The sequence below is a fragment of the Astyanax mexicanus genome, chromosome 24, assembly GCF_023375975.1.
Source record: "Astyanax mexicanus isolate ESR-SI-001 chromosome 24, AstMex3_surface, whole genome shotgun sequence".
Taxonomy (NCBI): domain Eukaryota; kingdom Metazoa; phylum Chordata; class Actinopteri; order Characiformes; family Acestrorhamphidae; genus Astyanax; species Astyanax mexicanus.
This window is the reverse complement of record NC_064431.1, coordinates 27,128,454-27,156,374: the sequence shown is the minus strand read 5'-3', so window position 1 is coordinate 27,156,374 and position 27,921 is coordinate 27,128,454. Positions and strand designations below refer to the sequence as shown.

General features: G+C 38.3%; 2 protein-coding genes across 3 annotated transcripts in view; both read right to left on the bottom strand.

Annotated features, from left to right (window-relative positions):
• The window catches only part of LOC103029679 (solute carrier family 2, facilitated glucose transporter member 9-like), a 1,095,244-nt gene that overhangs the window by 175,955 nt on the left and 891,368 nt on the right, over positions 1–27,921 (bottom strand). The gene's annotated exons all lie outside the window — the stretch shown is intronic.
• On the bottom strand, positions 317–26,130 carry LOC103022498 (monocarboxylate transporter 2). The gene is made up of 5 exons (XM_049471442.1): positions 25,880–26,130; positions 16,485–16,628; positions 12,473–12,712; positions 9,964–10,563; positions 317–1,014 (listed from the first exon to the last, which is right to left on the bottom strand). The coding sequence occupies exons 1-5, from the start codon at positions 26,094–26,096 to the stop codon at positions 725–727; spliced, it is 1,491 nt and encodes a 496-aa protein (XP_049327399.1). The 5' UTR covers positions 26,097–26,130; the 3' UTR covers positions 317–724.

Sequence of the window (27,921 nt, the reverse complement as noted above, 5' to 3'; positions counted from 1 at the left end):
CCACCCTGCCAAAAGTACCAATTGGTTTTATAATGTTTTTTAATGTTGTAAGCCATAATCATCAACAATAAAAGAAATAAATGCTTAAAATAGATCACTCTGTGTGTAATACATCTATATAATGTATTAATTTAAAACATTTTGAAATGAATTACTGAAGTAAAGTAACTTTTCAATGATATATGATATTTTTTTTAAGATGCACCATAGTTATATATTATACCTGGACATTTAACAGTGCAATGGTGTATGTTCATATGATAAGATACTGTGTATGCGATAGAGTATGCAGTTTAGAAAACTGTTTTATTGTGGTGTGGTATTTTAATTAGACTGGTAAAAAATAGGCTTCTTTAAAAAAAAAGAGAGATTTATTTGTATTTATTGTAAATAGCATTAAAATGTGCTCCATTATTATTACAAAGTATAATTATTATTACTGTTATTATAATTATTATTATTACCCCTTATAAAGATAATGTTGCATATAGTATTTTAAATAAACTATAAACGTGATAAAGATTAACTAAAATGACTGTTCCTACTATATTTCTTAATAAATAAAAAAAGAATGATTCTTTGAAGTTACAGCAACTAGAAAAGGCTTGAATGCACTAAAAAACTGAATAGGAGTAAATGGGCAAATATTGGACAATAATTAAAATTCCATAGAACATAAAATATTGAAGATAAAATTCAATAAAACATTCAAGAATTTTTTTTTTTACACAGCATTGTCTTCTTTCTCTGCTTTGTCCTGAATTGTCCCACTGTTTTCTGCATGGCTTTGAATAAGGTCTTCTTCCTCCACAACCAGGTCCCCCTGTCGGACCCTACACTGTCCTGTAGTCTCCCGCAGCTCCAGGCTCTTCTCCTGGGCACGTTTCGCCCGCCGGTCCATCCGCCTGTAGTTGAAGAAGTTCATGATGAAGAGGAACAGGCCGGCGGTGAGCATCACGGCTCCACAAAGGTAGAACATGTAGCTGTAGTCTCCGAACATGTCCACCAGAGCTCCTGCAGAGGAAAGATAGCGAAATGTAGAAATGAGCTAAATCAACAGCTTAAAATAGCTAAATAAATACTGCTATGTTTCTTGATAAAATAAAAATCTAGCTCTATACCTGCTGGTCATCCAGAAAAAAAAACATAGCTACGCTGGTCAAGATATACACTGCCTGGCCAAAAAAGGTAAGCTTTTGCAATGTCACAAGATTTATTTCAATCCAGGTGTTGCATTAATTTATTCATTTTTTCACCAAGATCTTGCAGCAGCGTTGATGATGGTAGAGTCTGACAGCTGCACAAAGCAGCTCTTCTCCATCCAGCACATCCCAAAGATTCTCAATGAGGTTAAGGTCTGGACTCTGTGGTGAACTCTCTCTCAATCCATGTGTGAAAATGATGATCTTAAGCTCCCTGAACCCTGAATCACTCTTTCCCATGAATCCTGACATTGTCATCTTGGAAAATGGCCGTGTCATCAGGGAAGAAAAATCCATTGATGGAATAATCTGGTCTATATTCAGTATATTCAGGTATTGAGATCAGCTGACCTCATTCTTTCAGCACATACTGTTGCTGAACCTAAACCTGCAGACCAACTGCAGCATCAACCAACCCCACATCATTTACTTACTTACATCCAGGTGGAGACTTTTTTGGCCAAGCAGTGTATTTAAAGTGCTAGCCAACCTGCATAAGGTAGTTTTTCTGGATGACCAGCTGGTCTACAGCTTGATTGTTGGTCTACAGATAAAAAAAAATATGTAAATCAACAAATAAAAACAGTTAAGAAACAGCTAAAGAACAGCCATCATGGTTTCCCACAGAATAATTTAGGTACTATAGCAACAATTCCCCCCTTAGCTGGGGAAACCCTGCAAATCATCAGCTAAGAAATATTTAACTGATAAAATCGACAGCTAACAAAACCGCGTGAGTAAGAGGAATCAACATCTAAACCAGCAAAATCAAAAGCTAAAAAATGCTAAATCAATAGCTTAAAAACTAAAACTGAAAGGAAAATAAATAAATGAAATAAATAAAAAAAACTAGAGCTAAGCTAGAGCTAGAAAAGCTAGCAAATATCAACCGAAAAATTAACAGTTAAAAACAGCTAAATCAACAGCAAAAAACAGCTAAAAAGAGCTAAAACAGCATAGCTTATAACAATCAGAAGCTATAACAGCTAGATGAACAACCAAAAACACAGCTAAATTACAGTAACAGCTAAGAACAGATACATCAAAACCACAAAAAGAGCTAAATAAAAGGCTAAAAAGGCTAAAAGTGTCTTAAACCAGCTGAATCCAAAGCTAAGATTAGCGTAAAAAGCTAGGAAGCGTTACTTTATTAAATTGAAAAATGTATGGATGAAATTATAGCTTTTAAATGGTTCTTAGCTTAGTAAAGATTTCTAAACAACTCAGTGTGGACTGAGGTAAGAGTGTTAGAATATTTTAGCATGCAGTTAGCTAATGCTAGCGATGCTAACATGCTTGGTTGGCCACAATCGAGTTAATGAAGCAAGCTTCAGACGCCAAACGTGGCTTAGCCGACTGGCTACACTCAGGATGAGTAAATCAGTAAATTATATTATTGATTTCTGTAAGCACGGATGGGTTTAGTTTTTTTAGTCCTGGCTGATTTACTGGAAGTCTGACCAAACCCGCTCCACTTTAGCTGGCTGAGTGTGGAGTAATGGGACACGTCCGGAGAGAATGAAAACATTAGCTGTTGTCTTGACTGGAGAGCTGGATCCACTTCATGCCCAAATGAGGAACAGTCACACTTGAGCAGATTTTTGGGACAGAATTTCTCTGCAATTTTCCTTGCAAATTTCTGCCACAACAAGACAAAATGAGGTCTACGTGTAGAGCATGATGAACAGGAGCGCTTATTTACAGGAAATACTGTCTGCAGGGCTTCTGAATAAGAAACAACAAAATCAAATGTGTAAAGTGTGTGCTTTCATATTCAAAAATGAGCAGAAAATGCTAAAATTGAGTTAGCATATACTGCTGCAAACCCTTTAAGCAATCAAAAATAAAAATAGTTTTTTTCCAGCATCTACAGGTATGGAAAAAAAAATAAGAGACCACTTAAAAATGATGAGTTTCTTTGATTTTACCAAGTTGAAAACCTCTGGAATATAATCAAGAGGAAGATGGATGATCACAAACCATCAAACCAAACTGAACTGCTTGAATTTTTGCACCAGGAGTTTAGTAGCATAAAGTTATCCAAAAGCAGTGTGTTAGACTAGTGGAGGAGGAGAACATAATGCCAAGATGCATAAAAAAACTGTGATTAAAAACCAATCAGGGTTATTCCACCCAATATTGATTTCTGAACTCTTAAAACTTTATGAATATCAACTTGTTTTCTTTGCATTATTTGAAGTCTCAAAGCTCTGTATCTTTTTTGTAATTTCAGCCATTTCTCATTTTCTACAAATAAATGCATGACATGCTGACATGGAGGAAAGCAGAGGATCCCCAGCTCTGATACATCAGCTAACAGACGCATGTGATTGCCAACATTACAGGAGTATAGGAGTGATGAGTAACAAGTGATGGGAGCGCCAATGTGAATGCACTCTCTCTGACTCTGGCTGCTGATGCCAAGTCAAATTGGGTGTGGATTTTTAAGGGAGTTTAAGAAAGTGCCTACTAAGCAATAGAACACAAGAGGGAGTGTGTAATCGTGAAGAACACCCCGGCTGTGATTTGGTTGTTTCCATAAGTTTGTGGTTAGATTAGCATAGCTTTCTTTAGCTTAGCATTACCTTAGCTTAGCTTATCCTAGCCTAGACTAGACTGGCTGGTTACCATTTCGGATATTAAGACTGCAGCCGAGGTGACAGATTGATTTTCTTTCTCGTTTTTTTGTCTACAAAAGACGAGCCAGCATAGCGGGTTGCAGGTGAGCGTGCCTTGCCTGGGGCTAGCCTGTGCTAAGCTAATGCTGCTTCTGGTGCTCGGAACTAACTGTTGTATAATGTAAAATATGAAATGATGAATACATAGACATTTGGCGCCACATGGAAATGGATGGAAAACCATCCAATATTTTACTAAATTGATATTTTGTCCCAACCCTATTCCCAACACTGATGCTTCGATGTCGCTCTTCTCTTTTGGGTAAATGCAATCAAATCCACACAGCACAGTTACAACATCTACTGTAACTAAAGCCTTCTAAGAAAAGAGTAGAAGCTTTTACTGCAGCAGCAAACTTCCCAGGTTTCAGTTCCCCAACAGAACGAAGGCCCAGTTACGTGCCCATCAACAAGTGGTGTTGGGGGGCCGAAGGGCAGCTTTCAGGGCAGCTACACCAATTAAAACCCTGCTCCTAATGAGTCCTGCTGCTGAGAAGATGATAATGGGGGAGGTTCGCTTTGCCCTTCGGTCTCGGCCACACCAAACAAAGTGTGCGGGTTTGATTGATGGCGGCACCGGCGCGTTGTTTCGGGGCGCGTGCCGATGCCCGGCATCCTCGTTATGGCCGGCTCTTGATTGGCGATGCAGTAATTATGCTCCATCTGTTGAAGTCGCCTAGTTTTTTTTTTTTTTTTTTTCTGCCCTCGTTCCCTTCCCCTCACATGTATTCATTGCTTAATTATCACACAGGTAAGGGCTATTAATGAGTGAGGGGGGGATGAACCCAGAATCATTAAAAACCAGGAAAGCAAAAGGCTAATTACTGCCATTTCCTCTCTTCTTCCTCATTAGGCTGACCCAGAGGTGTTGGGGGAGTGGTGCTCAGACGTCTGCGTAACAAGGAGATACTGGGTACTGGGGGGACGTAATGACTCTGGCTTGCCAGGGGAGAGTGCTGAATATATATATATGTGTGTGTATATATATGTATATATATATATACATATATATGTGTGCATTATTATTTTTATATACTATATATTCAGGACAAGTTCTCTCTATTAAAGATGAACAATATCAAGATATCATTACCAGGTTTTACATTTATGATTAGACATATAGTACCACTAGAGGCCACTTAAAAATGATGAGTTTCTTTGATTTTACCAAATTGAAAACCTCTGGAATATAATCAAGAGGAAGATGGATGATCACAAGCCATCAAACCAAACTGAACTGCCTGATTTCTTGCACCAGGAGTGAGTAGCATAAAGTTATCCAAAAGCAGTGTGTAAGACTAGTGAAGGAGAACATGCCAAGATGCATAAAAACTGTGATTAAAAACCAGGGTTATTCCACCAAATATTGATTTCTGAACTCTTAAAACTTTATGAATATGAACTTGTTTTCTTTGCATTATTTGAGGTCTGCATCTCTTTTTTTTTGGTATTTCAGCCATTTATGATTTTCTGCAAATCTCATCTCCATTTTTGTTGATTTTTAGTTTACTACATAATTTGAACAGACAAAATGTCCCTTACATTAAATTAAATTTCTTGATGCACGGACCAATAGAAACCTTTCAAAATGACCTGAAATAAACTCTTTTTACATTGACTTCCATTGAAAGTTTACAAGTTTTATTCTCTCTCCTGTAAAGTTGCTGCTTTGGAGATGTGTTTTTCATCGGACAGCGGCGATATAAAGTTTTCTTGCATTCCATCAACTATATGAAAACTAAAACAAATGTGTGTGTGTGTTTGTGTGAGTCAGAAAGTGAATAAGTGGGCATTTATTTACTCTATTAAACACACGCCTCAGTACCTGGGTCTCACAGCAGATCCAACAACAAAGCCCACATATTTCCACCTCATTAAAGGAAAACCAGACAGAGTTGCCAGGTCCTCTATAACGAAGCCAAAGTAAAACAAAACCGGCTAAAAGAAGTCCAATTTGGAACAGTGAACAGGTGTCCAAAACAATGCAGCCTCATTAAAGGTGTGCTACAGCATGGCCTTGCTTTCTGTGTTTGGGCAGGTTGACACAGATTTCAGATATAGCAAATGATCAAGCCAAGGAATGGAGCAAACTCCTGCTACAACACGTCAAAACAAGAGCTAATCCACAGCAGAACACGGCAACATCTAACTCAGCATCCATCTGTCCGTTTGGCTGCAGTAGCGTTGGGGAGGAAGGTGGACTTCAGTGGTGTCCTTTTCCTGACTTCCATTTTTAATGGTTATGAATTCACACCAACTTTTGGCTCTACAGCTTTTTTCTGTCTTACTGACATATCTGTGTTGATGTGGGTCGCTGGGATTGCTGTTGTAGCCAGCCTACAACTTTCAATAGGGGCTCAAAGTTGCGCCTAGAAAGTTAGAATATCATTGAATAGTTACTTTATTTCAGTAATTCAGTTGCAAATGTGGAACTCATATATATTTTATAGATGTATTACACTCAGAGTGATCTATTTCAAGCATTTATTTATTTTATTGTTGATGATTATGGCTCACAGCCAATGAAAACCCAAAAAATCAGACCAATTGGTACTTTTGGCAGTGTGGGCAGTGTGCTAAGTCCTGCTGGAAAATGAAATCCGCATCTCCATAAAAGTTGTCAGCAGGAGAAAGCATGAAGTGCTGTAAGATTTTGTGGGAAAACACTGAGCTGACCTTTTTGATACTTGATACTGTATAACACAGTGGATCAACACCAGTAGATGACAGACATCACTCTCCAAACCATCACTGATCATCAGTAAATTTTACATTTCTTTTGTAAATCAAGGGAGCAGATCAAGCTGCTGGCAACTTTTATGGATATGCAGATTTCATTTTCCAGCAGGACTTGGCACACTGCCCACACTGCCAAAAGTACCAATTGTTGCTAATTTTCTAAGACACTGATTTTTGGGTTTTCATTGGCTGTAAGCCATAATTATCAACACTAAAAGAAATAAATGCTTAAAATAGATCACTCTGTGTGTAATATTGCAATGCACACAACATCATGGGTGACATACCAGAGTTCAAAAGAGGACAAATTTTTGGTGCACGTCTTGCTGGTGCATCTGTGACCAAGACAGCAAGTACTTGTGATGCATCAAGAGCCACAGTATCCAGGGTAACGTCAGCATTCTGCCAAGAAGAACCAACCACATCCAACAGGATTAACTGTGGATGCTGTAAGAGGAAGCTGTCTGAAAGGGATGTTCGGGCGCTAACCCGGATTGTATCCAAAAAACATAAAACCACGGCTGATCAAATCACGGCAGAATTCAATGTGCACCTCAACTCTCCTGTTTCCACCAGAACTGTCCGTCACCACAATAAATTATTGTGGTTTAAAACCATCAACAACTTCCTCTAACAGCTGCTTCTCCAGCAGTGTAATCTAATGCAGTGCAGCCGTATAGCAACACCATGTTACACAGCACAGAACCACGAGAAGCTAAACCAAGATCACCACAAAATCTCTCAAATGGCTTCTATTTGTTTTTGCCTGGTGAAGAGCCTCGTTAATGGCTTTCACAAAAAAAAAAACACTTCTCCGCTCCATGTTTACACCCAGAAAATCAAAAGAAAATGAAAGTGCGGCGGAAAAGATGGGACTCTTCAGAAGGTGAGGCATTTTCCAGCCATAGAGGAAGCCCGTTTAATTACACAGCGCCTCAAAGGATATGAGAAAACAAATATACACACACAAAAACAGCGAATGAGGGACAAGGAGAACCAGAATAACCTTCAGCTCAGCTTTCATATCTGCTTTTTCAATGCAGTGAATTTTGCATTGGAATATTTCTAGGAACAATTAGCCAGTGGCTGAAAGTAAGACTAAACAAACATGAAATATATATTGAAATCTAATGAAAAAAACAACTAAAAACCTTTAAAGGTTAATAAGAATGTTTTAAATGAACAAAAATGTCAGAATTAGGCAAATTGTCTCTTAAGAAAGTCTTGATATTACATTTTCCTTTTACAATAAAAAAATACTAATTTGTGACAAAGCATCTTATAATAAGCTACACATTTTTTATTTTTTTATTATTCTGTAATATCTGTAATATCTAAAGCAAATTCTAAATTAATGAAATTAATGAAAGTGTCACATTTCAGTAAATTAGAACTCAAAATAGCAATGGAGGATACAAGAAAAAAACTATTTCTTACAAAATATGACAAATATGACAAATAACTCTAAACTGATCATTTTTAAAGCTGACCATTTTTAAGGTCTGAACGTTTAGGCCCACAACAAATTTAATGCAAGAGTTTTATCTAAACACCTCAGAGGTTTGGAGATATCCCATTATTAAATGTTGTCTTCAGAAAGCAATATAACTTTTTTTTTTTATAAATTCGTACAATTTTGTTTCCCATTTTTCCAATTTATCTGAAGAATTGTCTCACCCGTTCAGCTGCTATTCATCTGTAAATCCCCCATCACTGGTGATGCCCCAACACAAGGAGGGTGAAGCCTAGCACACGCCTCATCCGATACATGTGAAGTCAGCCACCGCCTCTTTTCTATCTGTTGCTGATGCAGCATTATAGCCGAATAGCATCACAGCGCACTTGGAGGAAAACGCAGTGAATCAGCTCACAGACGCAGCCTTGTGCTGATCAACATCACCCTTTGGAGTGATGAGGGGAAAGAGCGGAATCTACTGTACCCACCCAGAGAGAGGGCAAGGCCAATTGTGCTCTCTCAGGGCTCTGGCAGCTGACGGCAAGCTGCATGACCGGGATTCGAACCAGCGATCTCCCGATCGTAGTGGCAAGTATAATACTTGTTAGCATCAATCACAATTAAGATCATTAAGATCATTTGAAATTTGGCAATGAGTTCCCTTCATTCTCAAACCACACTAACTAGCTGAGGCCTACAAATGAAACTTCAACATCCATTGGGTCAGTTAGAGTAGTTACACTTTCCTGAAAGCACAGAGGCACGCAGATTACAGTAATAAGAACTGCTGATGCTGCAGTTGCACGGTCAGCAGGACAGGAGGCCTCAGACGACATTGGCAGTTTAGCGCCGGTCGAGAGGGACCGGGCGCTCCGAGACAGAGCTCTGAGAGTGAGAAGCGCGAGGAGACTTCATTACGCTTACAGCTACTTAGCTTCGGAAAAATGCTCGGTAATTTGCAGCCGAATCCTCGGGCGGGAAGGCAGGCAGGCGGGTGGGTAGGCCTGAGAGGCTACGCCCGATTTGCGGCAGTAAATAAGCGTGACCAATTGCAGCCTCGCCCACTGCTTTCTCCAAGCCCAGGTCTGCTCCCTCACCAACCATAATCCAATTCTGCTGAAATGTCTTACAATAATGACACCCTGGAAAGCATTCCCACCCTGCTCCTGTGTACTCGCATTAGTCACGCCATGCAGGGAAGGAAGGAGGGAGAGGGAAAGAGGCAAAGAGAGAGAGAGAGAGAGAGAGGGGAAGAAAAAGGCAGGATGTCTGAGGATGTTTCAACACACTTTTAAAAAAAGAAAGGTGTTCAAAAGTTTGAAACCAAATTTGTCCCACAATTCGACCCCCACATGTAACCATACACACACCATATACCAGGGGTCGGCAATTTTGGCCGATAGTTTGGCCGCGGGCCAGATATTTTCCAAGCCATTAGGTGTTTTGGAAAATTAAGTGTAATAGAATGGAGTGCTACAGACTAGCTGCTCTCCAGCCCAGAGGGTTGTTGATCTCAAAGCAGGAAACCCAAGAAGAAAGGAAAAAATAAATAAAAAAAAAAAACACACCGCTTCTTATGTGAGATCGAACCTGTGTCATCAGGGTCGTGGCCCAATACACTGATGCTGCCCCAGCCTATGAATAAGGACATGACTGGGAAAAAACACCCTTATAAGGAGATAGGGAGCCCAAGAACAGGCGGAAAAACAAGAATGGGCAGAAACTAAAGTCACGCCAAGTGTGCCAAAAGCTCGCTGGAGATGCATTTTATTATTAAATTTTTTCATTATCGTTCATTGTATCATTCAAACAACCTCACAGGCCAGATGTTTCACACTTGCAGGCCACCTATTGCCGACCCCTGCCATATACAATCTGCTAAACTCACCTGCGATGGGTGGTCCCAGCAGAACCGGACAGCACTCGAGGATGGTGACCAGTCCCACGGCATTAGAGAACCTGCAAGGTCCAACCAGGTCCATCAGGCACTCGAAGAGCAATGCGCACACCATTCCGTACACCAGGCCGTAGCAGACCGCATACGCCACCAACCCCCAGTAGCCCGACGCCAGCGGACACAGCAGATGGCAGACGCCATTGTACGTAATAGCGAAGCTGAAGAGGTACTGGACCCTGGGCCGGATCCACCTGGTGTTGGCCAGCATGCCCGTTCCGGGTCGAGCGAACATGTCCACAAGTGCCAGGGCTGAGAGCAGGCTGGCGGCCGAATACTCGTCCACGCCTCGGTACTTGGCGTACGGCGCCAGGAAGATCATGGGGGAGAAGAAGCCGAAGAACATCACCATGTTTCCAATCAGGTAGATGATGAAGCCGCGGTGCCGGAAGAGGGAAAGATTCGTGCAGCAGCTGATGCTGTGTATGCAGCCCCTTCTGTGATTCTTGGACTCCTGATCGCTGGATTGGCTGATGACTGCGTTTCCACTGGAGCTTTTCAGCATTTCAGCTTCATTGGACTGGGGTTTGATTGCTGTGGATGAAAACAACAACATTGAGAACATAAGGTTTTGAGGTTAAATAGGATGACTAGTGGTGCTTTTCCATGGCATGGTATCTACACTACTCAACTCTACTCTACCTAACATTACAAAACACTGATTGGCTTTAGAGAATTTCATCAGTCTCCATTTTTGCTGTGTCTTCAATCTAGAGATGTTTGAAAGAGTGTTTTGTGATATCACCAGCTACAATATTGGGGGACCTTTGGAATCGTAAAACAAACCAGGTCCCAGGTATTAAAAAGCAAATAAAGAAAACTATATTGAGAACATAAGGTTTTGGGTTCAAATCCTAGGATTAATGGTGCTTTTCCATGGCATAATATCTACACTACTTTAAACAACTTTACTAAACTCTCTCTGATCAGGGTTCCAGAAAAGGATACAGTAGGGACCAAATTGTACAATATTGTATTTATAAACATTGCAAAGCACTGATTGGCCAGAGAGAATTTCGTCAGTCTCCATTTTTACTGTGTCTTCAGTTTGGAAATGGATGAAAGAGTGTTTTACGCCATCACTAGCTACAATATGGGGAGAGCTGTGGAAGTGTAAAACAAACCAGGTCCCAGGTGCCAAAGGGCAAGTAGAGAAAACACCAATGAGAACATAAGGTTTTGGGTTCAAATTCCAGGATTAGAGGTGCTTTTTCACAACTTGGTTCCTACACTACTTGACTTGACTCAACTCTACTCAACTCTACATTTCCATTAGGCAAATCTGGTACATGGGGTATTGATCAGGGTCAGAATCAGGAAAGCCAAATACAGTACACTCACCAAATTGGGACTTATAAACACTGCAAAGCACTGATTGGCCAGAGAGAATTTCAGCAGCCTCAGTATTGTACTGTGTGTTCAATCTAGAGATGTGTGTAGAAGTGTTTTGCACCATCACCATCTACATTAAAGGGGGGGGGGGGGGGGGGGGCGGGGGCTGCAGCTCTGTGCCTGGACCAGAAGATACACTCCCCCAGACACTTTATTAGGAACATCTACTTTATTAAAACACCTACACAGTCAATCAGCCAATCACATCACAGCAGCGCAGTGCATAAAACCATTGGTTCATGCCATTACAGCATTAGAATCACTTTAATTAGCTTCAAAGGTCAGTGTTTAAAGTTCTTCAAAAGGATAGAAAAAGGTGTGTGTGCACCATTGTTAGCTTAGGACTGACATTAGGGTTATTAGAAACCCTTAGGGGTGCTAGTAGAAATTATCATAACCGAAGATCAAAGCCATATTAGCCAAATTGAGCAGGCTTACATTACCATGCTACAGGGGTTGGACAATAAAACTGAAACACCTGGTTTTAGACCACATAATTTATCTTCCCGACGGACAGTTCTGGTGGAAACAGGAGAGTTGAGGTGCACATTGAATTCTGGCGTGATTTGATCAGCCGTGGTTTTATGTTTTTTTGGATACAATCCGTGTTAGCACCCAAACATCCCTTTCAGACAGCTTCCTCTTACAGCGTCCACAGTTAATCCTGTTGGATGTGCTTGGTCCTTCTTGGTGGTATGTTGACATTATCCTGGATACTGTGGCTCTTGATACTTGATCACAAAGACTTGCTGTCTTGGTCACAGATGCGCCAGCAAGCTGTGCACCAACAATTTGTCCTCTTTTGAACTCTGGTATGTCACCCATAATGTTGTGCATTGCAATATTTTGAGCAAAATTGTGCTCTTACCCTGCTAATTGAAGCTAACTTTCACACTCTGCTCTTACTGGTTCAATAATGTGCAATTAATGAAGATTGGCCACCAGGCTGCTCCAGTTTCAGTTTCATTGTCCAACCCCTGTATGTCATCTAGCACCAAATGAATTCAATTATTTCAAGGTGTAAAAAAGCTTCAACGGCAACCATACTTACCAATGCTTAAAGGCCTCATCAGAGATCCAGCAACGCAGCAGTTCAGGAGCATGCCCCCGAGGATGAAGAAGCCCCCTCTCCAGCCGAAACGATCAAACAAGAACTGGTTAAGAGGCGCCAGAGTGCAGAGGAACACTGGACTTCCCGCCATGGCGAGGCCATTGGCAATGGGTCTCCTGGACTGGAAGTACCTTCCGATTATGGTCAGAGACGGCTGGAGGTTAAAGGAGAGTCCTAGGCCTGCGGAAAAGAAATTGAATACGGAAGACGGAAGTTCAAACGAGTTCCATTTTCAACGCCGCAACGGCCATATACCACCGCGGCTCTTGCCGTGATTAAATTAAGACCAATCCTACTCCATTCACATTAGAGTTCCATCTCATTTCACATTGCCAACTAAAAACTCATTAGCGGAACCTGAAATAATTTCTGAAATGATTCCGCAATTTAAATGGCAATAAATTAGAGGCAGGGGATAATTCATTCACCACCACCCTCTTTGCCGGGGAAAAAAAATCCAATTTAAAGCCACCTCATTCTCTAAACGAGCATCTTATTCATTAAACGGGCCCTGGCGTTTAAAGAAAAAAAGAAAAAACGCAAATCTCTAGGTAGAGAAAGAAGTGGTATATTCCCACCATTCAGAACTTCCCTGAACTTTCCCTGATCGGGCTTAATTCTTCTTTCTCCGCCTCCAAAACACTTCTTCAACATTACAAACCAATTTCTAAACCCATTTCTTCTTCAGTAGAGATGAAGAGATGTAAAGGTGAAGATTCACATTCATCAATCTGTGAAGTGATGCTTCTAAAGCTTCAAAAAAATAAATAGCGCTATACAGCCAGAGTTGTCTAGAGACATTACGCTAAGATATTAAGAGTTACCAATTACAGCTTAATGTATTCAGACTAATTGGAGCCAAGCAAAACGAGATGAGGTGGTTCAGAGGTTTGAGTTTAAGCTTCTGAAAGAAATATACGTATTTCTTATAATTAGTATTAAAATGATTGGGTACCATTAGCTGGTAAATATCTGGAAGTACAGCATTCCTGGCCAAAGCATGACAAAGCATGGGTGTGGACTAAACTCTGGTCTTTGGAGCCATTTTTTGTTCCATAATGAACCATAATGGTGGAAGGTGTAACACTGTAGACGTTGCGTTTAAAAGGTTCTTAACTTCGCCAAATCACAACTGGAACAATGGTTCTTCATAAAAATTGAAATCTATATTTATATCTATCTATCTATCTATCTATCTATCTATCTATCTATCTATCTATCTATCTATCTATATTTCTATCTATCTATCCATCCATCCATCCATCCATCTACTCTATTATTGCTTACCAAGACATTGATTTCCTGTTTTCTTAGCAAGAAAGGGATCTTTGGCTCATACAAGCAAATATTTAACCCTTTTTTTTAAACATAATTTTACCTCCCTTTTCAACACTAGGAGGTTGAAGACTAGCACATGCCTCTTCTGCTACATGTGAAGTCACCCACTTCCTTGTTTTGAACTGCCACAAAATGCAGCATCGCTAAGTCGAGAACTCTTGCTTCTTTTTGCACTGTTTTTTTAGGTCAGTTTTGGCTGTTACACTGTTTCTTTAAGCTATCTTTAAGAAATGTCAAGGGTACCACAAAGACCAGCAGTCTAAAGCCTTGTCACTATGATCGGGAGATCGCTGGATCGAATCCTGGTTATGCAGCTTGCCATCAGCTTCCGGAGACTTGAGAAAGCACAATTGGTCTTGCTCTCTCTGGGTGAGTACAGTAGATGGCGTTCTTTCCCCTCATCACTCCTAGGGTGATGTCGATCAGCACAATGTGTCTGAGGCATCTGTGAGCTGATGTATAGCAACCAAGTCACTGCGCTTTCCTCCGAGTGCGCTGTGATGCTATTTGGCAATGCTGATATTGATACACTGATACACTGATATTGCTCAAAAATGACAGTTTGTTTCGTCTTTAACTTCATGCCTATTGGAAATTACGTCTTATATCTTTAACTCGCTTAAACGTTCCCAGTAAAAATCTTTTTTTTTTAACCAAGGGTTGAAAAAACGTGCGCATGCCACTGAACATGAGCCTTAAATTGGAATGTTTTTTTTAAAACGTGGCTTAAAATGCTAAAATATGTGCATGTGATTCATGATTGATTATGAAATTGCTTAAATTTCATTAAACAATCTCCGAGATACCTTTGCATTGCCTGCTTCAGACCTGAACCTGCACTAATATACATAATATTATATAATTTAATATAATTTAATATAATATAACCCTCGCTAAGTTATTGAGTTATCACAGTCGTCCCTAATAAAGAGTTTTAATTTGATGAAATTTTATGCAGCGCTGCGGCGAGAGCTCAGACCTCAGGTGGACCCTTTGCTGAAAATATTCCCCATCATTGGCACTAAGTGATCTGGAAGAGAAAACAAGAGGAGTGCTGCAGGTCTCAGAAGGACCTCCGTGCCCAATCCGTCCTCACATTAATCCTCTACGGCAGAGCGGCGGCGGGTAATGAGGCTCAGTGGGCGCTCTCTCCGGGTGACCAAACCAGGTCCTTACAAACCAGCCTTTGAGGAAGGTGCACACACACACACACACTACACACACACACACACACACAGTATGCTACAGGCTTAATTATACCCACAGAGAGAGAGAGAGAGAGAGAGAGAGAGAGAGAGAGAAGTAAGAGTCTGAGACAAAAAGTAAAGACTCGTAAGTTAGACTTTAACAAAGAATGAACAAAAAGGCAATAGGAAAAGAAAGAAAGAAAGAAAGAAAGAAAGAGTATACTATTTATTCATAATACCACTGTATGCCTGTAAATGCTGTAAGTGTATATTTAGTATATTTCTGCTGGATGTCAGATTGATGTGTAAATGTCAAACAACCTGACTTAAAGTACAGTGTTCATAAAGCCTTCATAACAACTGATATGAGCTGAATCTTTAAGTATAATTTAGCTTTATTTTCAGTGTGTGTGGGTTTCAGTAGATGTTAATAATGCTGTTCTGTTGCTGAAAAACTTTAAGAGAGAATTAAATAATAATTTAAAAAAATACAATAAAAGAATCAAGCAGAGAAATTAACAAATTTTGTATTACGAGAATAAAAACAAGAAAATAATTAAAACAAGAGGCTGTAAAATAGAAAAAAATGAGAGATGCTTAATATTTTAAAAAGAACAAGAAAGAAAGAATGAAAGAACGAAAGAAAGAAAGTGGAATACAAATAAAGGAAAGAAAGAAAGAAAGAAAGAAAGTGGAATACAAATAGAGAAAAGAAAGAAAGAAAGATCTGAGTGATTATAACAGAAAGAACAGAAAAAAAAACATTTGACAGAAAAAGAGAGATATTAAACGGAAGAAAGAGTAAGAATGAGAGAGAGAGTGAGAGAAAGAGAGAGGGGGAGAAAGAGTTGCAGAAAAAAATGAAAAAGAGGGAGATAAAAGAGAGAGAGTTAAAGAAAGAAAGATAAAGCAAGAAAGGGGGGGAAGAAAGTTAGAGAAAAAAGCGTTAAAGAGTTAAAGAAAGAAAGATTAAGCAAGAAGGGGAGAGAGAAAGAGAGAGATACCAAAAGAGCGAGAACGAATAAGAGTTAGAGAGAGTCAGAGTCAAAGGAAGGAAGTAAGAGAGGGAGACAGAAAGAGAAAGAGAGAGAGAGAGAGAGAGAGAGAGAGAGAGAGAGAGAGAGAGAGAGAGAAAGAGAGACAAAGAGAAAGAAAGAGAGACAGAGAGAGAGAAAGAGTGTAATTATATGATGATGCTGCTGCAGTGTGACTTCAGCCTGTAACAGGCCTGTTAGACCCACAGCACTCCATTACCATAAACACACACACACACACACACACACACACACACACACACAGTATAGTGGAGAGATGAGCTGAGGGGACAGTGATGCCGTGGTGCTCATATGGGGCTCATGTGGATGTGGATAATGTTTTGCTATTTAAAAAAAGTCTGTATAAAATATATTAAATTGTGATCTGAGTACCTCCAACGATCCCCACACAGATGTAGAGGTGTGTGATGGAGGTGCTGAAAGATGCCGCCACCATCGAAACTCCACACATGATCCCCCCTGTGATGACCACCGGCCTGCAGCCGTACCGGTTCACCAGGATGCTGCTGATCGGACCTAAAGAGACATAGAGCGAGAGAGAGGGGGGGGGGGAGAGAGAGAGAGAGAGAGAGGGGGGGAGAGAGAGAGAGAGAGAGAGGGGGGGAGAGAGAGATAGAGCGAGAGAGAGGGGGGGGGGAGAGAGAGAGAGAGAGTTAAACAACTACACTACTGCTGTATTCATATACTGTACTGTTTAAAAATTTAAAAGCTTCTTATCTGGACACAATGTGTTGATAAAGTGTATGAAAAAGTAGTAACTCATGGGAGTCAAGTATTAATATTTTATCCTTTTTTATTTTAATAAACATCGTTTTATTAGATTATTATTAGTATATAATGAAAAATAATGTAAAGAACGGCAACCAGATACACACCAAGTCAAAAAGTGAAAAAAAAAGAGAAAAATTAAAGACGCAAAGTTTTTGACAACAAACTGACAGACAGACAGAAAGACAGACAGAAAGACAGGTAAATTCTTGTAGGTCATTAGATATGCTGTCTTTTAAATGCATACATACAAATACTCTACATAGAGAGACTCTAAACAGACTGACAGACATGGATGGATGGATGGATGGATGGACAAACAGAGGCTTGTTTTGGGTAGTGTACCTCCTGGTGAGAGATAGTTGACTGCTAGATATTTTGCTTTAAAACTAGAAAGGTGGATGGATGGATGGATGGATGGATGGATGATTGGATGGATGGATGGATGGATGGATGGATGGATGGATGGATAGATAGATGGATGAATGGACAAACAGAGGCTACTTTTGGGAAGTGTACCTCCTGGTAAGCGATTGTTGACTGCTAGTCATTTTGCTTTGAGACTAGAAAGGTGGATGGATGGGTGGATGGATGGATGGATGGATGATTGGATGGATGGATGGATGGATGGATGAAAGGTGAAAGATTGTTGACTGCTAGACATTTTGCGTTGAGACTAGAAAGGTGGATGAATGGATGATTGGATAGAAGATTGGATGGATGGATGGATGAATAATTGTAAGATTGGATGGTTGGATGGATGGATGATTGGATAGATAGATGGACAAACAAAGAGGCTACTTTTGGGAAGTGTACCTCCTGGTGAGAGATTGTTGACTGCTAGACATTTTGCTTTGAGACTAGAAAGGTGGACGGACGGACGGACGGACGGACGGACGGACGGACGGACGGACGGACGGACGGACGGACGGACAGACAGACAGACAGACAGACAGATAGATAGACAGGTCCTAAGGGCTGCAGCCCGTGTGTGTCCTGCAGGCCCCCTGTATCACCATTCACATCACCTCCCCTCTTATTCTAACACACACACAACACTACTGATCACAGCCATTAGATTACAGTCACGTTTCATATTACTTTGATCTTGAGGAAAAACAACTGCAGAAAGAGAAAATTATCAACTAAATTATCCACATCAATCAGCCTCCCCTTCTCCCTCTCCCTCCCTCTCTCTCTCTCTCCCTCTCTCTCCATCAGGGTGGAGAACGAGTCGGTTTGTCTTTTCTGAAGAAAATTAAAAGCCTTATAAAAAGCACTTGGTGTTGAAAGGCTAAAAGGCGCAGCTGAGACGAGCAATTCATTACGGCGAGGACGTTCCCTAATTACACCCAGAATGGTCAAGCTGACTATGAGAATATAAGAGAAGAGTCTCTTTGCTTTTCCAATCCATTCAAGAGTTTTTTCTAACAGACGAGGTCACTTTAGGCCTCTGCAATTATAGCGTGTTTCTACGAGATGCGTCACTGGAATGACTTATCCTGAAGATAATGTTCCAGACACTGATGACTGATTACTGTACCATAGTTTCTCTGAAAACAAACTGGAAAACAAACAAATGTAAAGAAATTGTAGTTAAAAAGTAAAATATTCTCACGGTGGGTTCACAAGGGTAGAACATGGGCTGGGTGGGTTTGCATTAAGGGTAGGACAAAACATCAATATTGCGGTATATCGATAGATTATCAATATTAAATAATCAAATGATACTGGTGTGAAACTGAAACTAATAAATGCATAATAATTACGAGTATTTTATCCTCTTTTGTAACACAATACCTAAGTCGTGAAGTATTATATAGAATTAATCGCCCTAGGAGTGATGAGGGGAAAGAGCGCCATCTACCCACCCAAAGAGAGAGCAAGGCCAATTGTGCTCTCTCAGGGCTCTGGCAGCCAGTGATGGGAGTAACGGCGTTGAAATAAACGGAGCTACAAACGCCAATACTTTTTTCAGTAAGGAGCAATCTAACTAATTACTAATTCCGACACCCCGTTACTGCACGTTACTTTAGCCGCTCAATGAACTTTTTTTTTTACTTTGTGCATACAGACAAAGGTGCAAGTGTGTGTGTAGTTGTGTGTGTGAGTCACAAGGGAGGGGAGGATGAGATAACTACACACACTCTATTCATTATATTCATTCAGTAACAAAAGTAATGCAATAGTTACTTTTATTGGTAACTAGTTACTTTTATAATGGAGTAACTCAGTTAGTAACTCAGTTACTTTTTTGGAGAAGTAACTAGTAACTATAACTAATTACTTTTTCAAAGTAACGTGCCCAACACTGCTGGCAGCTGATGGTAAGCTGCATGACCAGGATTCAAACCAGTGAACTTCCGATCACAGTGGCAGCACCACTTAAAATTGTAGTTTTTGTACACGTTTTGAGTCTCAGGAATATTTATTTCTTCGACTGCACAGTAGCCATAAAATATCACCAAATCAAGCTGCATTATGGGATTATTCATGCTAGAGCTTGAATGTTTTAAAACTAGTGCCGGTAAAGAAAGAGTGCCACCACTACCACTCCTCCTCTAAATATAACATATGTACTGTAAGTCATCCAAACACTCCAATTTGCGGCTTCCCACAGGAGATTACAGACATCACGTACACACACACGCGAAACACGCCGACACACACATCTTACACTCTCTCACCGCAGCGAAAAACTGGAAAACATCAATCAAACCCGCATCAGACGGTTATTATTACGAGCGCCGCCCTGCGTAATAGAAAAGGCCCACAATCAACAAGCTGATTACATGTTCCGCAGGCCGGGATCAGCTCCGAGATGACGCTCAGGAGCCGTGATTTTTATCTCAGCCCCAGAAATCCTAATGGCGTGTTGTTATCCTTCATTTCGGGCGCTTACAACCTTGTGAAAGTTTTATGATTATGCGGCGGGGTGGTGAATTATGCAGGCCGGGGCGCGCGCTCATGAATAGGGCAGGAGTACTAATCAACACAGCGAGGGCTCCGAGACACCAAGAGAGGAGGAGAAAAACCCACACACACACGAAGTGAGGGATGATACTAAACCCACACATTAACCAAACATTAACCACACACTCTCCACACGCACTAAAGGCATGAAGAAAAACAACCTTCAGCATTTTTTTTTTGTATTAAAACAATTCTCTGAAACATGCCTGATTCAGCTCAGACCAGCTTCCACACAAGTACAGTTTTACACAGTCTTATTTATAATAGCTAAAAATACCAATTTATAAAATTCAACGTAATTAAAGGCATTTTTCAAAATAATAATAACAGCATTTTTAGCAATGTTATATGTTTAGATATTTAGATTTATATTTATAACATTTGTGGTGGGTTTCCAAAATGGTCCAACTTGCTCCAAAGTTGGGGCTATAACTATAACAGGAAAAAAAGAAAAGAAAAAGTCTGACAAATCTGGTAAATAACCCATTTCTTATTTTTTATTAAAAAATATTAATATTATATTATATTAAAAACATTTTTTATTATGCAAAGCAAAGGGCCAAGTCAATAGTGATTGTTATTATTCTTTTAATAATCAATTTACAGAATAATATCAGCATCATCTAAGCTATTGTTTTAAAACAGACAGCCAAAACTATATCAATATTAAATTAATATTTATTTTTCGACCATACATTAGAAGAACTAATATCAGCTTCAGTGTATTTAAAAAGGGGGCAAATAATGTGCTTACATAATTTTTCCACATAAATTAGAAGAACTAACATCAGCATCAATCAAAATATTATTTTATAGTTAGGTCCAAACGTAAAATTAGGTAATTAAATGATTATGTGAAAATACCAGCATCAATATCAAAGAAAGAAAGAAAGAAAAAAAAAATATATATATATATATATATATTTGCAATGATTTAGGAGAACCGATATCAACAATAAACAAATATAATAAAAAAAATAGTTAAATTAGTAAAACTGTATCACCACATAATACAATATAAAAACATTGTTATAATAGTACTTGTTATTTCCACAAATAATTCATTTGATTTATGAAAATTCTATTTTGCTTTTGTATAATAACCAAAAAACAAATATTGAGATGAAAAATGATTTGTTTTCATCTCAAAAAAACTATGGGAATTTTATTTCATGCATATATTAGAACTTGTATTAAAAAAAATGAAATATATTAAAAGAAAAGAGGCCAAACTCACATTGCATTTTCTTTTTTTTTTCTTTTTTTTTTTGGTGATGCTACAGTACATTAGTTTCATTTTTCTTATTTTCCAGGGAAATATATTTTATCTACCCTGGATCTGTTTGCTTTTTGGTAGTGGCAGTGCACCTCTTGGTGAGAGATTTAAATGAACAAAATTGTGAAAAGTTGTTGGAATTCCTATAGAATGTCCTATAGAATTTCAGCAATTAAAATGCCTTTTTTACTGTTTTTTTTTCTCTTATTATTAATTTTTGTGTTTTTTTTTTCCTTTTCCTAGAACACTACGTCCATGCCACGACCCATTCTCCAGACTCAGCCCAACGTATTAACAGAGCACAGCCGTATCCGACACCAACTCATTCATAAGGTGCTCGGACCCCCAGAGATCACCATCACCATCACCACCATCATCATCGCCCCCATCAGCGCTCCCACTCGAGTCACACCCACCCGGTGGGGGCGGGGTCACGGCGGCGGCCCCGCTGGGACGGGTGTTGAAGGGGAAAAAGCAGTGGACCTGCAGGTGATGTATCTGTGCTGTCGTTCTTCCAGAGCACGCGGGGTGACATTGGCAAAACAGCAGCCAAGGACGTTATGATGAAGCCGGTGCCGTCACTGTTCCACAGGGGAATTCCTCCTCTTTTCTCTGTGTTAATGATGATGATAGGGCTCTGAGACCCCTCTCACAGCATTATTCCACTGATCCCGCTATTTTTCCTCAACTTTTTTCACACTTTTGCAAAAATACAGTAATTTTTGGGGTTGTTACGCCAAACAAATAAACTCTTTTGGCCATAAAAAGTTAAAGAAATCTGATTTTATCATATTTATTTAGTGTTGTTCCTTAAAAAAAAAAGATATAAAAGTTTTACAAAAATGTGAGGGGTGTCCGAAATTTTGTGAGATACTGTATGTGAGACCAGACCAAAAAACAAGCAAACAAGCAAAAAACTAAAAGTTAAAGAATGGGGTTGTTACGCCAAACTTATCAGCTTTCAAATTCAAATGGTTTGTAATGATCAACACTGATGACTTCTTATAAAAAAACCCAAATCAATACTTTAGAGATACTAGAAAATGTGCCTTTTGGGTCTCAAAACTAAAAAAAAAAAAAATTATATTTATAAGGCTTCTGTCTACACCAAAATCTTATTTTCCAGGTTGATCACTTTTTATTTCCTGTCATTCACAAATCCAAAGCGTCATGACATGCCAAAATATTTGCAACTCTAGGTCAACCATGTTTTTATAAATGTCAATTCTTACTAAACGCAAAAACTTGCTTGAAGACGTTAGTTCACTTTCGCAAAAATAGTACAAAAAGTTAATACACTTTAGGGGTTGTTTCCACAAACCCATCAGCTCTTTCTAATTGTTTGTAATGGTCAATGATTGTTACTTCTCACAAACAACACAAATCAATACTTAAGAAATACTAGAAAATTTGCCTTTTTGGTCTCCAAACTTTCAAAAAACTAATTTTATTATATTTATAAGGCTTCTGTCTACACCAAAATCTTATTTTCCAGTTTGATCACTTTTTATTTCCTGTCATTCATGAATCCAATGTGTCATGGCATGCCAAAAGGTTTGAAACTCTAGGTCAACCATGTTTTTATAAAATGCCAATTTTTACTAAACTTAAAAACTTGGTTGACCACATTGGTTCACTTATAAAAAATACAGTAATTTTTGGGGTTCTTGCGCCAAACCTATCAGTCCTCAAATTCTAACGGTTTGTAATGATGAACGCTGATAACTTCTTATGAACATTTATTTAGTGTTGTTCCATAAAAAGATATATATATATATTTTTTTTTTTACAAAAATGTGAGGGGTGTTCTCAATTTTGTGAGATACTCTATGTGAAACCTGACCAAAAATAAAGCAAACAAGCGAAAAATAAACAAAAATAAAGCAAAATAAAAATGAAAAGTTAAAAAAGGTACAAAAATATCTTTGAATAAAAAATAAAACAAATAAATAAAATAAACAGTTATAATTTCCTAATTATAACGTGTATTTTGCAAAAAAACAGCAATTTTCTGGGTTGTTATGCAAAACCTTTCAGCAATTTTAATGGTTTGTAATGGCCAACACTGATGACTTCTTAAGAAATGTGCTTTTTGGTTCTTAAAACTTTCATAAAACTGGTTTTATCATATTTATTTAGCATTGCTCCATAAAAAGATGTTTAACATTTTGTGAGGGGTGTACTAAATTTTGTGAGATACTGTATATTAAAAAAACAGAGCAAAATAAAAAAAAAATGAAGATTTGAAGCTTTTTTAATAAAACATATAAAACAAAAAACAAGCTATTTTAATAGTTACAATTATTTTAATGAAATAAAAAGATCACCTAAATGTCCACTCGTAGGTCTGTAGCTAATTTAAGAATGACGTACTGTACCTTTCATTAGTTTTAAGGAAGTTACTAAAATTGTTTAAAGCATTACAAATAATAAAGTAAATACTGGTTTATACATGTTCTGTCAAAATAAAAAAAATAATATTGTGATATAGAATATTTATACCATCACCCACCTTTAACTGAACTACACTATATTGCCACCTGTGATCATTTTTAGACTAAGCTATCTGTGACCCATGATTCTGTCAGATTACAATAGAAATTTTAATTTCAAAGCTCCTCCTGAAATACAATGGGGTTGATGGTCCCTGTAGAGGCTTGATGAACTGCTAACGGTTATGCATGTTTCCCCACTGTTTCAGAGGGGTTTAAATAATCTAATCCCTCTTTGTTGGAGAACAAACACACTAATGACCAAATATACTAATACTGTGTGTTTAGTAAAAAAAAAAATATATATATATATATATAGTCACATCTTGTTTAACTACTCTAGCAGGCCTTTAGTAACACTAAAGTTAGATTTTCTAAAGCTGCTTTTCTAGTGCATTTAAGGAGAAATTTAAGGTGGATTAAAAAAAAACTCACTAAATGTGAGTGAAAAATTGTGCATGTTTAGTCAAATATATATAGTCACATCTTGTCTAACTATTTTAGCAGGTCTTACTACCACTAAAGTTAGATTTTCTAAACCTATGGCATGTTTTAAAACTGCTTTTCTAGTGCATTTAAGGATACATTTAAGGTGGAGTTGAAAACTCACTAAATGCAAGTGAAAAATACTGTATGTTGAGTAAAATATATATACACATCTTGTTTAACTACTTTAGCAGGTCTTACTACCACTAAAGTTAGATTTTCTAAATATATGGCATGTTTTAAAACTATTTGTCTAGTGCATTTAAGGAGAAATTTAAGGTGGATTAAAAAAAAACTCACTAAATGCGAGTGAAAATTAGTGCATGTTTAATCAAATATATATATAGACACATCTTGTTTAACTACTCTAGCAGGCTTTAGTACCACTAAAGTTAGCTTTTTTTTAACCTATGGCATGTTTTAAAACTGCTTTCTAGTGCATTTAAGGATACATTTAAGGTGGATTTAAAAAAAACTCACTAAATGCAAGTTAAAAATACTGTGTGTTTAATCAAATATATATAGACACATCTTGTTTACCTACTTTAGCAGGCCTTAGTAACACTAAAGTTAGATTCTCTAAACCTATTATTATTTTATTATTATTTATGTTTTTAAAACGAAACAAGATCTTACACAAAAAAAACACAGGAAGACACTTGTTGTATTAGTATCTTCTTGTAAATTTCCCGTATTTTTCCTCCACCAATCACTGTGAGTTTATGCAGCTAGTTGGAGCAGCTGGATATACAGCGATTTTTAAAAAAGACAGGTAAATAACTATCTGGAGCTGCTAATTTAGGATTGCAGGCATATTGTAAGCTATAATGAACAATAAAAACGAATTTTCCAAACTAGTTAGCTAGGAGCTGGATGTTGTAGAAAGCCAGAATTTAGTACAATACTTTATGTTGGTAGTTTAAAGCAGTTTCTTCACCCTTATCTCTAAAATTATGTGTTTTCCACCAGACCCAACTGATCAGCTAAAAAACAATCCTTTATTGAGCTTATCTCTTAGCTCCCTATGGACCATAAATCAATCATTAGGTATATCCAGCAGTGTATTAGACACATCAAACCACCACTTACTTTATTAAGTGCATTTAAAGCAGAGAAAGCTCTAGAATATGAAGAACATCGGGAATATGCAGTCAAACTGTCGAACACCTGACTTCTGTTCATTTGTAGTTCACAGTAAGACCACAGTAAGACCTCATGTCCTGAGTTAATAGAGGGATTCCAGGCAAATCCAAATGTGAAGAGGACTGAAATAAACTTGACTGATGTCAATGTGGTTATTTTAGATTTGTTGTAAACCTGTCTTAAAATGTAAAGGATACTGAACCTCGGTTGGGCTGGTGGGATGGCTCGAAGTGGGCGGCGAAAAAAGTCCCTTATTTTTAAATCCCAAACTTGACGATTGTATGATTATTTCTACATTTTACTCAAAAACTCACACTAAAGATCTCGTAACAGAGAGCGTTTACAATCTGACTTGATGATAAAGTTGTGGTGCAATGCATCAACTGCAACCCATTCCCCAGAGGCCCTACAGCTTTGCCCTTTCCCTTTTTTCCTCCCCCAATCAAGAACGGTGACCCAGACCCTACAGGGAATGGAAAAGAGCTGCAGAATACAAATCCTGTTCAGCATACGCCGACATGGCGGCAATTAACTCTTCCAAACGCCCTTCCTCATTAGCAGTCAACGGACCGGCTTCCAATCCGGTCAAAAACACCTATGTCCCTATGAAAGATTGAAGAGCTCCTTACCTCCTGCATACATAACGGCCAGCATGATGGAGGACACCCAGGCGATCTGGCTGTAGGAGACGCCGAAGTGCTTCCGGATCTCCTTGAAGTAGACGGTGAGGGCCTTGGGAAAAGCATAGGAGAAGCCGATGGAAATGAAGGCCCCGAAAACCACCACCCAGCCCCAGCCGCCATCCGGAGGAGTGTACCCCAACACTTCATCTAATACAGCGCCCATGACAAACCACTCTGAGAGTAAGAGTGACACGGGGAAGAACCTTAAGGAGAGATAAAGAAGGTCCTCTTCCTGATCCTGACCTTTAAACCCCAACCTAAGTCAATCAGAGCCTGACAGTGCAACTCAATAGCATGTGATGTCGTCTATTTACTGCCGGTGATTAATGTGTTGATAACGGTCCCTACCTGACCCCCCACCTCTATATCCCATTATAATGCACACCTCCACTTATAATGGCCATCATTTACTCTGATACCGTCCCAACCGGTTTCACTCTGACTTACTAGAAAGCTGAAGAATGGGACTTGTACTGAAATCATATAAGAGAGGACTTACAAATTAATGAAATTGAAAACCAATCAAGAGGAAGATGGATGATCACAAGCCATCAAAACAAGCTGAAGTGCTTGACTTTTTGCACCAGGAGTGAGCAGCATAAAGTTGTGTGTAAAGCAGTGTGTAAGACTAGTGGAGGAGAACATGATGCCAAGATGCATGAAAACTGTGATTAAAAACCAATCAGGGTTATGCCACCAAATATTAATTTCTGAACTCTTAAAACTTTATGAATATGAACTTGTTTTCTTTGCATTATTTGAGGTCTGAAAGCTCTGCATCTTTTTTTTTATCTGCAAATAAATGCCCTAATTTTTATTAGCAATTTGTTGTCCGTAGTTTATAGATTAAAAAAACAATGTTCATTTTACTCAAACATATATCTATAAATAGCAAAATCAAAAGAACTGATTCAGAAACGGAAGTGGTCTCTTAATTGTTTCCAGAGCTGTATTTATGCATCAATTGTTCCCAACTGTTGCTTTTGGAACATTTCCTTAATATTGCAGTATATGATGTTTTAAACTGAGAAAGTCTAAAATTACTCATAGGGAGATGAAAATTGGTGATAGTTATTCAAAACCAAATGTAATTACTACTGTATGGTCAGTGTAATGTTTACCAGTTAAATTTTTTTTTCATCTTTGGTGCCAAATTCAAGTGTCTATCTTGCATGGTTAGGGAAGTCATGTACCTTATGGGCAGGAAACTGCCAGCGGTTTGTGGTCCACGTGTACTCAGTATTTTCTTATGTTTCATTTCCTTACTTCTTAATTAGATGTTTTTCCTTTTTAATGGTTTTTAAATGCTTTTTGGCTTTTTTATGTTTCTGTATTATATCCTTGTTTTGTGCAAAGCACTTTGAATTTGCCACTGTATATAAAAGGTGCTACACAAATAAACATGCCTTTCCTGAATTAAAAATAAAATAGATAAATTTAGGGATAAAACTTTCTATTTAATATAGTGAAGAAGAAATGTGTTTTTATACATTATCTACTTTTTATTTCTAGCCATTACACAAGTATCTTGTAGCAAAATAATTATACCAAGATGCAAAAATGAAAAATTTGTTTGGGGAAGAAATTTTAAACTAGAAATTTGTGAAAACGTATGAAATGGGAATACACTGACCCTATAGAAAATGCACAAGCTCCAAAAAAAAAAAAAAACAATAATATATATATATATATATATATATATATATATATATATATATATATATATATATTTATATCTTACATTTTCTTTGACTTTTATATAATTTCAGACAGTATGAACCAAATATATTTCATATTAAGTATGAATCTCCATTTCATTTGTTAATATCCATTAATTCCTGCATTTCAATCCTGCAACACATCCAAAACTATGTTTTTTTTGTCCCAATCTTCCTGCAAACACATATTAAGGTTCTCTATTGGGTCTGGCTCACAGTAAGGCCACACCAGAACATGCACACGCTACATACAATCGTAAAAATAAGGAG